We start from the raw sequence: 16,620 nt of genomic DNA on the forward strand, positions 1-16,620 counted from the left end.
CATGGCATATCATGTGGTAGAAACTTTGTGATGACCACTCTCATGGTAAGGTTCAAGATATAGTGAGATTTAGATTCAGCAGGTCTGGTTGTAATCAAGCTTCTAATTATCAATTAAATTTGGTCATTTGGTTGATTGAGTAAAGTGGCAGTTACTTTTTCATCTGGATGATATGGGTGTTAGATAACTTTGTTCTTTAAATAAATGATATAATTTGAAAACTGTGTTATGTGTTACCTTTGATCTTTAAACAAAATGTAATATTAAATCATTCAGTTTGGCATATATGCAAAAATAAGGGAAATCAGGATGGGGTAAAATCTTTTCCATGTCACTGTACAGTTCATGTGAATTTCTTCAACTACAGTAGAACTAAGGAAAGCTTAATCTATTGTGGTTCATGTTTTAGTTTTTTTTCTCAAAAATGTGTTACATTTTCTGAAGGTAGATTGTCTAATCTTTAACTTCCACTTTATTCTTCTACAGGTTATGAAGACATACCATATGTATCATGCAGAGAGCATCAGTGCAGAAAGTAAGCTGAAGGAAGCTGAGAAGCAAGAAGAGAAACAAATTGGAAGATCTGGAGACCTTACCTTTCATATCCGACTGGAAGAGAAACACCAAAGGCGTAGTTCTGTTAAGAAGATTGAGAAAATGAAGGAAAAAGTAAATATACTGTTTTTTTCTCTTTCTAAATATCCAAGCTGTTTCTGCTTGAATAAAATAATGCAACAGTCAGAAACATAGAGAGAAAGTCAGAGAACAAGAATACAATGCAAATCATTCCAAAAATCCATCCAGGTATTAAGGCCAGAGTATAAAAGTATTGTTTCCCTACCATCTATGCCCGTTCTATCCAGACAAGTGGGTTATGTCCTCTGCCAGCAGATGGAGCCAGAGATAAAGAGCTGAGAGTTGACATCACAACTTTTATAGAGGTCTGATGCTGCCTTCAACCCCTCAGTATTTCTGTGGTTCCATCAGTTCATTTACACATGTGGTCTAATGCAGCAACTATGTGCAGTCTTCTCCCAGGAAGGCCTAGATTCCTGGGTGAGTATAAACTGAGCATGTGGGATACTGTGAGCAACAGTCCTGTAGGGCTAATTTCTCTCCCCCTTAGGAACAGACTCAGCCCGGGTCTGAGTTCCCACAGCAGTGGATACCAGGTGGTGCCTAGTGACTTTTCAGCCTTTGCTGGTCCAACAGCAGGAGCTACTGACAGAACACTTTCCCTCCATCCTTGAAGAGCAGCAAGGAGACTGTAAAAGTTATTTAAAAATAAACTTACAGCACAATCTCTTTCCCAGATTGCTTCCCATTCTCCTTTAGTGTATCAGATTTGGACTTGGTCAGAATGTCTGAAGTGATAACACTCCTCTTCTTTCCCTTCTCTTGCTTTCCAGTATGTTTGGAAAAAGGAAAATGATATGCTGCAGGTAATCTTTTATATTTGGTTACCTTATTTGCTTGTAAATTAAAAACATTTATTTTTGTAATCTCTGGGCCTGGAGTCATTTGCTTGTCAGCTCCAGGAGCAATAGAAGTTGGATTTGTATAATTTGTGGGCCAGGGTTTTAGAAAATCCTGATAACAGCCGCCATTACACAATTTGCCCATCCAACTCCTATAGTGCATGCAGAAAGCACTGTACTGTATCAACTAAGGTAACCAAATATAAATGGAGGTAGTGTGCAAAAGAAAAGTATGAGGTCTTAAGTAACTCTTGTCTTTGTTTTTCTCTGACAGCCCAATGATCAAAGGTAAATGAGGGTGCTAAGGCCACTAGTGTGTACATTTACCTTCGCACACATGATGATCAGGCAAAGAGCACCCATGCCAGGCAAAAACCAAAGCTCATTTAAATTGAACTTAAATGAGTTCTGTGGTATTCTGCCCCGATGATCATAAAACTGTGCTCTGATCATAGGGGCGGAATAGCACCTTAACCCTACACCAGATCAGAGCTGGTGTTAGGGTTTAGGCTCTGTTCCCCCCACCCCCGTCAGTCTGGCAGCCCAGGCTGTCATGGTTCCGCCATCGCTTTGGCCCTGGTGGCCTAGTCCCCTCCCCCCTCCCAAGATAGCGACACAAGGGACTGGATATCCAGTGGATCTCCAGCCCCCCAACCTCCCCTCACACCCCCAAAAAAATCCCTGGTGGTCTAGCGGCTCCCTCCCCCCGTACCTCTGTGATGGAGGAAGGTGTAGCACACTCCCTCCTCTTCAAGCGCCACCTTCAAAATCACAGCGCCCTGCATCCTGGGATGCACTGGCTTCCCTACAATATAAAGGAGAAAATCCCTTATATGGTAGGGAAGCTCTGCCCAGCGCATTGCGCCACTATTTTGAAGATGGTGCTGGAAGAGGAATGAGTATGCTATTCCCTCCGTCAGAGGGGGAGGAGACTGCTAGACCACCATTCAGGGAGGTTGGTTTTGTGGCCCACTGGGCCACCAGAGATTTCTTTTTTGGGTGTGAGGATCTCCAGCCCCTCATGCCCTTGTGTTGGTGGGGGGGGGGGGGAGGTCAGGGGGACTGACAGTCCGCTGGTCCTCCAGCTCCGTGTCATTATTTGGGGTGCACTAGCGATAGCGGGGTCCCATGGACCTCCATCTCCTGCATTTTACAGGTCCGGGCTTTTGACCGTCCAGACCTGTCAAACAAGTGTGAGAGGATTCAGGCACAATCCTCCCACACTTTTCCCCTATGATCAGAGCTAATAGCGTGCCTAAATTTGCAGGCTATTAGCTCTGATCATAAGGATGTTATTGCCCTTCGCTGTTCCGGTACTAATTTTAGAGCGCTGTTTGGAACAGTGCGGGGTTTCTGAACATCAGTGCCTTTGTTTTTGTATTTCTCTGACAGCCCGATGATCAATTGTAAATGCGGGTGCTAGAGGCCACTAGCGCCAGTCTAGCACTCGCATTTACCTTCACACAAATGATTATTGGGCAATGCCAGGCAGTAGTGCAAAGCTCATTTAAATTAGATTTAAATGAGCTCTGCGGTATTCCACCCCTATGATCAGAGAACAGTGCTCTGATTGTAGGGGCGGAATAACATCTTAACCCTACGCCAGCTCAGAGGTGGTGTTAGGGTTAAGGCTCTGTTCCTGCCCCCTGTCAGAGTCTGGCAGCCTGGACTTTCACTGTCAGCCTGGGCTGCCACCATGTCCTGGGGGTCCATTGGACCCCCCAGACCCTGGCCATCGCTTTGGCCCTGGTGACCAAGTTCTTTGTACGCTAGGCAGGAGAACACTTATCAGAACTCTTATGTGGTAAACACATATGAGCCCTATTGGCCTTGACGTAAGGCTCCTAGATATCAATCCCCAGCAATAATAGAGCTGGTATACAACCTGACTGGGGAAAAGTCTTTTCATGTGTAGGCAGGAGTTGCAGGTGCTGATCATCACATGAGCAGATGAGTAACTACACGAAAAGACTGATTTCCAGGCAGGTAAGAGATATGCTGTGTAGAATATGGCTGGTAGACACCTGACATGATGGTACTTAAGTATTGTCATACTGGGAAAGACCAAAGGTCCATCAAGCCCAGCATCCTGTTTCCAGCAGTGGCCAATCCAGGTCACAAATACCTGGCAAGATCCTGGAGTCGAGGCTGGAGCTGACACCTCGACGCCCCTCTCAGGGTCATGGTACTGCTTCATCAAGGCTCGGTCATCCCTCCCACGAAGAGATCTTGGCTGACACCGATGAGGAGCACTTGTGGGACTCAGAAGAAGATTCACGGTACTTCTCGGAGGAGACATCCTATGGCATCCCATCTGAACCCTTCCCTCCACAGGAAAGGAGGAAGTCTTGAGATCCTTTCCTTCCCCTCTTTTGTGAAGGAGATGGTGGTTGTCATCCCAGTTCCTTTGGAGCAGAGGATGAACCCAGAGCTAAGATGTTCAAGGTCCTAGACTACAACTCCCCTCCTACAGAGGCTGTGATGGTCCCGCTTCACAAGATCTTACAGGGACGTTCAAGTGAAAACTTGGAGTCCCCTCTGTCAGTCCCTTTCCTTCCCAAGAAGATTAGCACCATGTATGGGATTCAGTCTTCCACTGGGTTTGTGGTAGAATCTACGCTCAAAAGGTCCAGGAGTTCTAGGGACTATGCTTCAGCATCCCCTTGCAGAGAAGCTAGAACCCTGGATCCTTTGGGCGGAAGGTGTATCAGGCCTCCATTCTCATCTCCTGTATCCAGTCATACCAGCTGTACACAGTGGTGCACAGTGTATCTGATTTAACAGACTCTCTCCCACTGGAGCAGGCTGCATCTGTTCACCAGCTAGTCAAGCAGCAGAAGGCATGTCGTAAATTCTTGGCCAGGGGCACCTACGACGCTTTTGATGTGACCTCTAGGATTTCTGCCAGATTATAGTGATTCGCAGACTCGCATGGCTGTGTGTCTCTGACTTGGACCCAGCAGTCCTGGAAAGATTGGCGGATGCCACGTTCCAGGGGGGATAATCTTTTTTGAAAGAAGGTGGAGGTCCCTGACTTCATCAAGAAACACACTGATACCATTGATTTTCTCTCTCACCGGGCACCTTCTGTACTTGCCTCCTCTAGGAAGTTTTTGGCAAGTCAAAGAGGAGTACTTATTACTCGCAGGGGCATAGGTACACCCCTTCTTCACTCCAGTCTCAGCAGACTCATCCCCTGCATGCTTGCTCTCATCAAAAGCGTACACTAAGACCCAGACAGCTGCCCAGTCAAAGCAGGGGGCAAGATTTTGACTGTCTCTAGCAGACCATAGCCACTGTATAAGTGACCGTCCCGGACAACTTGCCAGTCAGGGGAGAGGCTGAAGTTTCACCAAGAAAGGTGGCCCCTTGTAACCTCTGACTGGTGGGTTCTTCAAGTAGTCCATCTCGGTTACACCCTGAATTGGCTACAGAGAGCACCAGATTGCCCACCGAGAGCATATCTCTTCAGCTTTCTGCACAAGCAGGTACTTGCAGAGGGGAGATTTGATAGAGGTATATAAAATAATGAGTGGAGTGGAATGGGTAGATCTGAATCGCTTGTTTACTCCTTCCAAAAATACTAGGACCAGGGACGCTCTTAGCAGTTGTAGGGCACTGTGCAGACCAGTTCAGTGGGTCCCCCTGCCTGCGCCCACCCCCCATCCACCCGCACCTGCCACCATAAGCCATAGTTTATCAGTTTTAAAGGAGGTTTAGAGCTCTCAGTACCCCACCTTACCCCATACCTTGGTATTCATCCATCACGTTTCAGTAGAGAGCATCAGACAGCGGCAGCGATTTTCATATCCTGTCATCTACCGAACCCAGAGCCTCCTCGCTGCTGCATCCTGCCTTTGCGGAAGCATGAAGTGACATCAAAAGGGGGCTGGATGCAGCAGCGAGGAGGCTCTGGGTTCGGTAGATGACAGGATATGAAAATCGCTGCCGCTACCTGATGTTCTCTACTGAAATGTGGATGCATGTTAAGGTACGGAGCAGGGAGGTGTTCCGAGACAGGAGGACAGCATAAAATGTATTGAACTGTTGTGAGATCTTGCCAGGTACTTGTGACCTGGATTGGCCACTGTTGGAAACAGGATGATGGGCTTGATGGACCTTCAGTCTTGTCCCAGTATGGCAACACTTAAGTACTTATATAGGACTCTCCGCCCTTCTCAAGCCCTGTGCGGTTGAACCCATTCCACCAGGAGAAGTACCCATTCCAGGTACTTCCTTGTGCAAAACAAAACAGGGTAGGATGCTTCCCATCCTAGACATAAGGGACTTGACCAAATTCCTGGTCAAAGAAAAGTTTAGGATGGTTTCCCTGGTCACCCTGCTTCCCATGCTTCAGGAAAACAATTAGCTATGCTCTCTGGACTTAAAGGATGCTTATACTCGTATCCCGATACTTCCAGGTCACAGGAAGTATCTTCGGTAACCTTATCTCGACGACTGGCTGGTGAAAAGCACATCGCAGGACGATGCTGAGGAGTCCATGTGGAGGACCGTTTCAGTGTTAGAGCTACTATGGTTTGTTTTAAACTACCCCAAGTCCCATCTGCTCCCTGTCCAGTGATTGGAGTTCATTGGAGCCTTGCTGGACACTTAGCTGGCTCTGGCTTTTCTCCCTGTGGTGCGGGCAGATGCTCTTGTCACCTTCGCCACTTGAGTCTGAGTAGCTCAGCAGGTCACAGTCCGGCAGATGTTGAGGTTGTTGGGCCACATGGCCTCTACTGTTCATATGACACCCATAGCACATCTTCACATGAGAATTTCCTAGTGATCCCTAGCTTCTCAGTGGTGTCAGGCCACAGGGAACCTAAAGGATGTCATCCAGGTTCCGCCAGAACTGGTTCAGTCCCTACTCTGCTGGACAATTCGATCCAATTTAACTCTGGGACTCCTATTCAAATTCCACAGCCCACGAAGGTGCTGATGATAGATGCATCCCACCTAGTGTGGGGAGATCATTTATACAGGCTTCACACTCAAAGTTCTTGGTCAGCCCCAAGAAACAGATCTCCAAATCAACCTTCTGGAAATCCGGGTAATCTGGAATGCCCTAAAGGCTTTCAGGTATCGTCTGTACTCATTCAAACATACAGTCAGGTTGCCAGCTACTATACGAACAAGCAGGGTGGCACCAGATTACACCTGTGTCAGGAGGCCATCCAGATGGTAGACCACTTACCTAGCGGGCAAACTCAACAGCCTGGCCGACAGACTGAGTAGGGTCATGCAACCACACTAGTATGAGCATTGTTCATGAGATCTTCCGAGCATGGGGGCACCACTCAGTCCAATCACAAAGTTCCTTGGTTCTGTTCCAGGCTTCAGGCCCATGACAGACTAGCATTGGATGCTTTTCTCCTTCATTGTGGGACAGGACTTTTGTATGCATATCCTCTCAATTCTTTTGTGGGGAAGACTTTGCTGAAACTCAAACAAGACCGCAGGACCATGATCTTGATTGCTCCGTTCTGGCCTCAGAAGATCTGGTTCCCTCTTCTTCTGGAGTTATCCTCCGAAGAACCGTGGAGATTGGAGGGTTTTCCAACCCTCATGACACAGAACGAGGGATCTCTTCTGCATCCCAACCTCCAGTCTCTGGCCTTCACATTTGGGATGTTGAGAGCTTAGAATTTGCTTCCTTGCATCTTCCTGAGGGTGTCTCCAGGGTCTTGCTGGCTTCCAGAAAAGATTCCACGAAGAGGTGTTACTCTTTCAAATGGAGGAGGTTTGTCATCTGGTGTGAGGGCAAGGCCCCCTAGATCCTGTTTTCTGCCCTACACATACCCTGCTTGAATACCTTTTGCACCTATCTGAGTCTGGTCTTAAGATTAACTCCATAAGGGTCCACCTCAGTGCAATTAGTGCTTATCTTGTAGAGAATAAGCCCATCTCTGGAATGCCTCTAGTTGTTCGCTTCGTGAGAGGTTTGCTGCTTTTAAAATATACATAGTAGATGATGGCAGAAAAAGACCTGCACGGTCCATCCAGTCTGCCCAACAAGACAACATATGTGTAAACCTTACCTTGATTTGTACCTGCCTTATTCAGGGCACAGACCGTACAAGTCTGCGCAGCAGTACTTCCCGCCTCCCAACCACCAGTCCCACCTCCCATCACCGGCTTTGGCACAGACCACCGTATAAGTCGGCTCTCCACTATCCTCGCCTCCCAACCACCAACCCCTCTTCCCCGCACCTGCTCCGCCACCCAATTTCGGCTAAGCTTCTGAGGATCCATTCCTTCTGCACAGGATTCCTTTATGCATATCCCACGCATGTTTGAATTCCGTTACCGTTTTCATCTCCACCACTTCCCGCGGGAGGGCATTCCAAGCATCCACCACCCTCTCTCCGTGAAAAAATACTTCCTGACATCTTTCCTGAGGCTGCCCCCCTTCAACCTCATTTCATGTCCTCTCGTTCTACCGCCTTCCCATCTCCGGAAAAGATTTGTTTGCGGATTAATACCTTTCAAATATTTGAACGTCTGTATCATATCACCCCTGTTCCTCCTTTCCTCCAGGGTATACATGTTCAGGTCAGCAAGTCTCTCCTCATACGTCTTGGAATGCAAATCCCATACCATTCTCGTAGCTTTTCTTTGCACCGCTTCCATTTTTTTAACATCCTTCACAAGGTTCGGCCTCCAAAACTGAACACAATACTCCAGGTAGGACCTGATCAACGACTTGTACAGGGGCATCAACACTTCCTTTCTTCTGCTGATCACACCTTTCTCTATACAGCCTAGCAACCTTCTCGCTACAGCCACCGCCTTGTCACACTGTTTCGTCGCCTTCAGATCCTCGGATACTATCACCCCAAGATCCCTCTCCCCCTCAGTACCTATCAGACTCTCACCGCCTAACACATAAGTCTCTCTTGGGTTTCTACTCCCTAAGTGCATCACTTTGCATTTCTTCGCATTGAATTTTAATTGCCAAACCTTAGACCATTCTTCTAGCTTCCTCAGATCCTTTTTCATGCTTTCCCTCCCTCCCGGGTGTCCACTCTGTTACAAATCTTAGTATCATCCGCAAATAGGCAAACTTTACCTTCTAACCCTACGGCAATGTCACTCACAAATATATTGAACAGAATCGGCCCCAGCACCGATCCCTGAGGCACTCCACTACTCACCTTTCCCTCCTCCGAGCGAACTCCATTTACCACCACCCTCTGTCCGTCAACCAGTTCCTAATCCAGTTCACCACTTCGGGACCTATCTTCAGCCCATCGAGTTTATTTAAGAGCCTCCTGTGGGGAACCGTGTCAAAAGCTTTGCTAAAATCTAAGTAGATTACGTCTATAGTACGTTGATGATTTAATTCTCCAGTTACCCAATCAAAGAATTCAATGAGATTCGTTTGGCACGATTTCCCTCTGGTAAAACCATGTTGTCTCGGATCTTGCAACTTATTGGCTTCCAGGAAATTCACTATCCTTTCCTTCAGCATGGCTTCCATTACTTTTCCAATAACCGAAGTGAGGCTTACCGGCCTGTAGTTTCCAGCTTCTTCCCTATCACCACTTTTGTGAAGAGGGACCACATCCGCCGTTCTCCAATCCATCGGAACCTCTCCCGTCTCCATGGATTTATTAAACAAATCTTTAAGAGGACCCGCCAGAACCTCTCTGAGCTCCCTCAATATTCTGGGGTGGATCCCGTCCGGTCCCATGGCTTTGTCCACCTTTAGCTTTCCAAGTTGTTGATACACACTCTCTTCCGTGAACGGTGCTCTATCCACTCCATTCTCAGGTGTACTTTTGCCAGTCCCTCTCGGTCCTTCGCCAGGATTTTCTTCAGTGAAAACAGAACAAAAGTATCTATTTAGCAAATTGGCTTTTTCTTCATCATTATCTACATAGCGTTTCGCTGTATCTTTTAGTCTCACAATTCCCTTTTTAGTCATTCTCCTTTCACTAATATACCTGAAGAAATTTTTGTCTCCCCTCCTTACATTTCTAGCCATTTGTTCTTCCGCTTGCGCCTTTGCCAGACATATCTTTCTCTTGGCTTCTTTCAGTTTCATCCGGTATTCCTCCCCTTGTTCCTCTTCTTGAGATTTTCTATATTTCTGGAACGCTAACTCTTTAGCCTTTATTTTCTCAGCCACTTTCTTGGAGAACCATATCGGTTTCCTTTTTCTCTTGCTTTTATTTACTCTCCTTACATAAAGGTCTGTGGCCCTATTTATTTATTACTTCCTTCAGCCTGGACCACTGTCCTTCCACTTCTTGCACGTCCTCCCAGCCCATCAGCTCCTTCCTCAGGTATTCTCTCATTTTACTAAAGTCAGCATGCTTGAAATCCAGGACTTTGAGTTTAGAGTGACCGCCCTCCACTTCAGCTGTCATATCAAACCAAACTGTTTGATGGTCACTGCTTCCCAGGTGTGCACCCACTCGGACATTTGACACACTATCTCCATATGTGAGCACCAGATCCAGCGTCGCTCCCTCCCTCGTGGGTTCCGTCACAATTTGTCTGAGCAGAGCACTTTGGAAAGCATCCACAATCCCCCAGTGAAACCTCCACCTGTGTCATGGGACCTCAAGGTCATTCTCACCCAGCTGATGAAAGCTCCTTTTGAGCCGTTTGATTCTTGTCATCTGAAGTATTTGACCTGGACAATCATATATTTGGTAGGTATTACTTCAGCTTGCAGGGTCAGTGAGCTTCAGGCCTTAATGCCAGATACACCTTATACGAAGTTTCATCATAACAGAGTAGTCCTCCGCATGCACCCTAAGTTCCTACCTAAGGCTGTGTCGGAGTTCCATCTGAACCAGTCAATTGTCTTGCCAGCATTCTTCCCATGGCCTCATGCTCATCCTGTTGAAAGCGCACTGCACACCTTGGGATGCAAGCGAGCATTGTCCATTTACTTGGAGCGGACTAGGCCCTACAGATTGTCCACCCAACTTTTTGGTTCTTTTGATCTCTATAGGATGGGGATCGCCTTCGGGAAAAGCACCATTTGAAATTGGCTGGCAGAATGTGTTTCTATCACTTTTATACACAGGCTGGGCTAACCCAGGGCCACCAAGAGACAGAGCTGTGCCCAGGGCAGGGCTGCCACCCCCTCTTATCTTCCTGCTTCTGTTCCTCCCTCCATCTGTCACTCACTCCTGTGTGCTGGGAACACTGGCTATCAAGTTAACGCTATCAGCCGGGTCCCGACACACAGGAGCAGGACAGAGACAGACTTATGGAGCAGAACCTTCTGGTGCCAGGCTCCCCTTGGAGGTGCCCCCTTCCTACTCCCCCCCTCTCAGCAGCCCTGGGCTGACCCTTGAAGGTCATGTCAGGGCTCACAAAATTAGAGTCATGGCTGCATCGGTAGCCCACTTGAGGTCATCCTCTGTTGAAGAAATTTACAAGGCTTCAAAATGGTCTTCAGGCCAAACATTCACATCTCATTACTGCCTTGAACAGGATACCTGACGTGACAGTCTATTTGATCTGACAGTTCTGCAGAATATGTTTGGGGTCTAGAGTCCAACTCCACCCTCCTAGGCCCGTTTTGTTCTGTTCCAGGCTGCACTCTCACTCAGATTGTATATAGTTTCAGGTTAATTACTTTTTTCTCTTGCTGTTGTGAGGTCCAGTTGACCACTGGTTGTTGTTTTTGGTGAGCCTGGTAGCTAGGGATTCCCATATGTGATGATAGTAGGCCTGCTTGTCCTTGGAGAAATCGAAGATACTTAACCTGTAGCAGGTATTCTCCGAAGACAGCAGGCCTTATATTCTTACATACCCTCCCACTTCCCCTTGGAGTTGTCTCCTTTTTTATGCTTTATATTGTACCGCTGGTTCCACGCTCTTGTGGCAGGCAGGAAGGCACTTGCACATGCATGGTGGAGCACATCTTGCACTCAAAGACCTATTTTTAAGCTTCTTACAAGCTCCGGACCGGCAACATGGCTTCCGTTTTACCCATGTGTGAGAATATAGGGCTTGTCCTCAGAGAATACTTGCTACAAGTATGTATCTTCGCTTTACCCTCAGAAGGGAGTGGATAATTTTTAGTGGGGCTTTCAAAATTGCCTCCCATATAAATCACAATTGATAATGTCCAACAAGAATGATGAAGGTAACCAGGTGCCTCATACCTGGGAAAAGCTTTGAAATTTCTGATAAGAGTTTAAAATGTTTTTTCTCCTCCTATTACCATGTAATATCTTAAATTACCATTAACAAGTATAGTTAAGAACAATAAACCTTGTTTTTATGTAGGTGTAGCTAGGGATTACATTGAATTCAACTTGTTGCTGTGTTTCTTTCTATGTGTTTGAGTACAGTACTTCACTCTTGGCAGCAACTAAAAAGAAACAGCCATAGTGGGACAAGTGTGTTTTCTTTGAAAAAGCACTTCACTTCATCTGATTCAGGATATTGGATTGTAGTGCTTTATACAGAGTATAACTATACATAAAAGTCAGAGAAAATAGTAGCAGTTTCAGTCCTTCTGCATAGCCACAGACCTCGGTTGATCTCTAAGGGGATCAACTAGAGAGGCAGTCCAACTGGGAATGGAAAGGAATGGTATAACCTGGTCAGAAAGCACCAGGAAGGTCAAAACAAATGATTGATCTCTGACTTGGCCTTCTTGATGCATCTTTGGATTTTTCTGTGCACATCCCATTCTCTTCTGAAGTGAAATCAATCACCATTCTTGCCTCCACTGCCTCTGTGGAGATGCCATTCCATGTAGCCTTCTCTATTTCTGCGGAGAAATATTTCCTTCTGAGCCTAACCTCTTTCTCATACTGTGACTGCTTGTTCTAATGCATGATGAAGTCCGCCAGGTGCATCAAAGCTGGAAGAAAACTCATATAGATAAAGGAATTTAAAATGAAGAAGTTGATAACTTTTAAATTAGAAGCTTTTTCTCCCCTTCAAAAATTGTGAAGCTTTTTGCTGTGGTCCATATAACTCACTCCCGTGTACCCTGTTTGGCTTTGATCAAGCTGATATAAGAGGTGCAAGTTGAACTGGGGAGGGAAATGTTCACTTTGTGTATGCTAATTTCCTATCACTTTTACTTTAAATTTTATTTTGTTCCATGAAGGTACAGCATTAGCCATCCAAGACCATAGCCTTCTGGAAAAGGATGCATTAGCCATCCTATGGCCTTCTGGAAACATTTAGTTAAAATAATTATAACTGATAATTCAGTCTGATGTGAAAATGAGCACTTACTTCATCCTACCATGTTATGCAATTTTTAAAGACTTAGGAGCCCTTTTACTAATGTGCAGTGAAATCTGAGCTTAGTGCATTATAACACAGGATTTTCCAAAACACTAAGCCCAGATTTACTGTGGCATTGAAGTCATACTTTTTTTTTTTTTTTGCAGGTTGTGCACTGATGTTCTCATTATAATGCGGCACATGCAAAAACATAACGCAGGAACACCGTCTCCTGTGCTAACCCTATATTATCCAGTTAGCATGTGGTAATGCGAACGTGCTAGCTGGATAAGACGGGAACATCCACCCTCCGCCCATGGCACGCTCCCTCTAAAAATATATTTATAATAAATAGTTAATACATGCTTAGTGCACGCTAACAGGAAAAATACTGCAAAATACTTTAACATGTTTTGAGTAGCCTATTTTTCTCATGTTAATCATTCATTATGGCTTAATGCTCTTTAGTAAAAGAACCCCTTAAAATAGCAAGTTTACAAAATTCGTACAGACTTTTTTTCTTAATTTCTATTCCTTTTACTTCTAGCGTCAAGCTAAATACTCAGAAAACAAACTGAAGTCCATTAAAGCACGAAATGAATACCTGCTAACACTTGAAGCAACCAACGCATCTGTATTCAAATATTACATTCATGACCTTTCAGATTTAATAGATGTAAGTACTTTGTTCATTGCTGTTGCTCTGGTATAGATCATTCGTCATATTTGTTATGGTCTCTACAATATAAAGATGTATGTAAATATTTTCCTTGCTATACTTTTCAATATTATTTCTACAGTTCAGCTCAGTGATTTCATTTGACACGTAGAAAATACCCGTGGATGCCTGTTGTTGAAGCTCAACATTATGTCATCCTAAAATTAAAATTAACAACTCAAAGCCAGACATCAAACAACCTTAAGAAATAATATAAAAAGAGTCAGCAACACTAGGATCAATTGATTTGCATTAAAAATCTATCTTTCCGGTAGCCAATGAATCAGCTTTCTTTAAGTTACATAATTCATTTCAAATGTTACCTTCAAAGTGCTACAATAATCCCCTTCAAAGAAATGAATTTAAATGAAAGTAAATGTTGCTAGAATTTTGAGTCTTGTTTCTGAGGGCTAATATCTCCAACTGCTATCTAACTCCGTTCTCTGTCAACTACAGCAGAAGCGTGAATTTAGAACTTCAGATCCAATACACCAAGGTCTGAAAGTACTGACTTTTAATTGAAGCTACATTTCTCCTTTTTGAGTTCACAGCTTTGTATTTTAGCATATATATCCATGAGTAGCATTTAGCTCCTAAGTAAATACTATAGGCAACTGTAACTATTGTTAGCATCCCTCCGTCTCCTCCATTCTAAGAGTGGTGTAGCCAGGCAGCCAATTTTGGGTGGGCCTGAGTCCAAAGTGGGTGGGCACAAAGTTTTCTCTCTGCCCTCCCCCTCAGCACCTCCCAACTCAAAATATAAATACTTTAGCTGATGAGGATCCCCAAGCTCTGCAAGCTGAAGACTTCCTCCAAAGAAGGCCAGAACTCTCTTTTACCAAGCTTGGCAGTCAACAGCAACTCCTTGAGCCACTGATGCCGGCACCCCATGCATACTTAGTTATCGGTGGCTCAAGGATATTGCCTATTGCCTTGTCTGCCGAGCTTAGTAGACAAGAGTTCTGGTTACCTTCAGAGGAGGTCCTCAGCTGGCATGGCTTGGGGATCCCCACCAGCTAACAGCAGGGTCAGGGCTGGTGTTAGCCATGCTGGGACCCAGGGCAGAAAATTAAAAAAAAAGTTCTCCCCCCATCAATTCTCTCTCCTCCCTGCCTCCCATCTAATCTTCCTATCTACCATTATAATCACACCAACAGACCTTCACCAAATACAGAACAAGGGATCACAAATTACAAAATAAAAATATGTAGACAAAATCTGAACAGGGGATGTACTACAACACTAAAGAAATAAAGACAGAAATGCATTTGCTTTTCTATTGAACACAGTAAAAAGACATCCGCTATGCACATTTTCCAAAGCTAGTATATTCCATTTAAAATGAAATGCTTTTTCTACCTTTGTTGTGTAGACATTTTATTATTCCATCATGCTGGTTCCAGTTTCTCTTTCCTGCTTTCCTATGTCTTCTGCTAACTCTCCTTCAATCAGCTGCAGTCTATTTGTCTTTTCTCCCATTTCCTCACTACACATGCCTCTGACATATTGATCTTTCCATTTTAGCTTTCCTTTTGTTCTCTTCTGCTCTCTGTTCACTCAAATTTCACCCTCTTTCTAATCCTTTTCCTTCTTTTTACTTTTCCGATACCTATGAAATTACCATCTCCTCCTTTCACCCACTAGCATTCCTATTCCCCATCTTTCCCAGCCTTCCATTCCCTTCCATTTTCATTGTACTCACCATTATCATATTTTTCTACCCCCTGTAATCACTATCCTCTCATTCATTTTCTTGCCACCCCCTACCCCTCATCCTCTCCCACATGGTTTCCACCATTCCTAGTGTCTCCTACCTTCCACTTTTTTAGCGTAGCACCTTATCCGTCTTTCTCCCCTCCCTACCTTCATAGCCTGACATATCCCTGTCCTTTCTGCTCCTCCCCCACCAACATCTTCCTGTCCCATTTTTCTTCCCTCCTGCCCCCAGCATTTCTCCCACTCTCTTCTTTCCCACCAATCCAACATCTCCCTCTTTCTCTCCTATCCCCTCTTGTGCAGTATTTCTCTTTCCCTTTCCTCCACCCCCATGTGTAACATCTCTCTTTCTCTCTTCCCTCCTCCTCTGCCATTGTCCACATCTCTCTCTCTCTGTCTTGCACCCTAACATTTCTCCCTCTCCCCATGCAGCATCTCTCCATTTCTCCCTCCCCTCCATAACCCCCTGCACCATGTTCAACATTTCCACCCTCTCATCTCACCCTCCTTCCCCTCCACTGCCATGTCCAACATTTCTTTCCTCCCTTTACTCCACTACCTTGTCCAGCATTGTTTTCCCTCTCTCATCCTTCACCACTCCTGTTCCTCTCCCCACGCATGTAAAGCAGTTTTCCCTCCCGCTTCCTCTTCTCCCCATGCAGCATCTCACTCCTCCATCCCCTGCATGTCCAACAATAATTTCTCTACCCTACCTAGCGTTGCCTTGTCTTACCCACCCACACCCTTCCCAAAGCCACCTACCACTGGCATGCTGCAGAATATAAGGCTCAGGGAAGCGGCTTTCTCTGGTGGCTGCTATTTCACTGGTATTGCCCCCACACCCGACTGACATTCTGCAAGTTTTGTTCCCTCCCTCACTTAGGGCCGTGTTTTTTTTTACTCTACAGCAGTGCTGCACCGGACTGGGACTCTTTGCATGCTGTGACTGCTTCCTTCGGGCCAGCCCTGCCTTCTCAGATATAACTTCCTCTTTTGGAGGAGGCGGGGAACCAATATCTGAGAAGGCTGGGCCAGCCCGAAGGAAGCAGCCAGAGTATGCAAAGAATCCCGGTCCGGTTCGGCTTTGGTGTAGAATAAAAAAGGCGGCCCAGGAGTATAGTAAGCAGGGCAGGGAACAAAACTTGCAGAAACCCAGCTGGGGGTGGGGACAATACCAGTGAAACAGCAGCCGGTGGGAAAAACCGCCTCCCCGACCTTTATATTCTGGGCGCCTATGGAGTGCACTGCTGATGGATGGACCTAAGATCAAAGTGGGTGGGCCCAGTCTCACACGTGGCTATGCCCCTGCATCCCACTACACATCATTCATTCACCATCATCATGAAATACATTTCATAAAACTTTTATTTCTCCGAGGACAAGCAGGCTGCTTGTTCTCACGACTGGGTGACGTCCGCGGCAGCCCCCACCAACCGGAAAGAAGCTTCGCGGGACGGTCGGCACGCAGGGCACGCCCACCGCGCATGCGCGGCC

General features: G+C 45.8%; 1 protein-coding gene across 2 annotated transcripts in view; it reads left to right on the forward strand.

Annotated features, from left to right (window-relative positions):
* The window catches only part of SRGAP1 (SLIT-ROBO Rho GTPase activating protein 1), a 469,248-nt gene that overhangs the window by 251,426 nt on the left and 201,202 nt on the right, over positions 1 to 16,620 (forward strand). For both annotated transcript variants that reach the window (XM_030216376.1, XM_030216377.1), the window contains exons 5-6: positions 487 to 669; positions 13,240 to 13,368. In XM_030216376.1, coding sequence (XP_030072236.1) covers positions 487 to 669; positions 13,240 to 13,368 — 312 coding nt within the window. The remainder of the gene's footprint in view (positions 1 to 486; positions 670 to 13,239; positions 13,369 to 16,620) is intronic.

The sequence above is a fragment of the Microcaecilia unicolor genome, chromosome 10, assembly GCF_901765095.1.
Source record: "Microcaecilia unicolor chromosome 10, aMicUni1.1, whole genome shotgun sequence".
In the NCBI taxonomy this organism is placed as follows: Eukaryota; Metazoa; Chordata; class Amphibia; order Gymnophiona; family Siphonopidae; genus Microcaecilia; species Microcaecilia unicolor.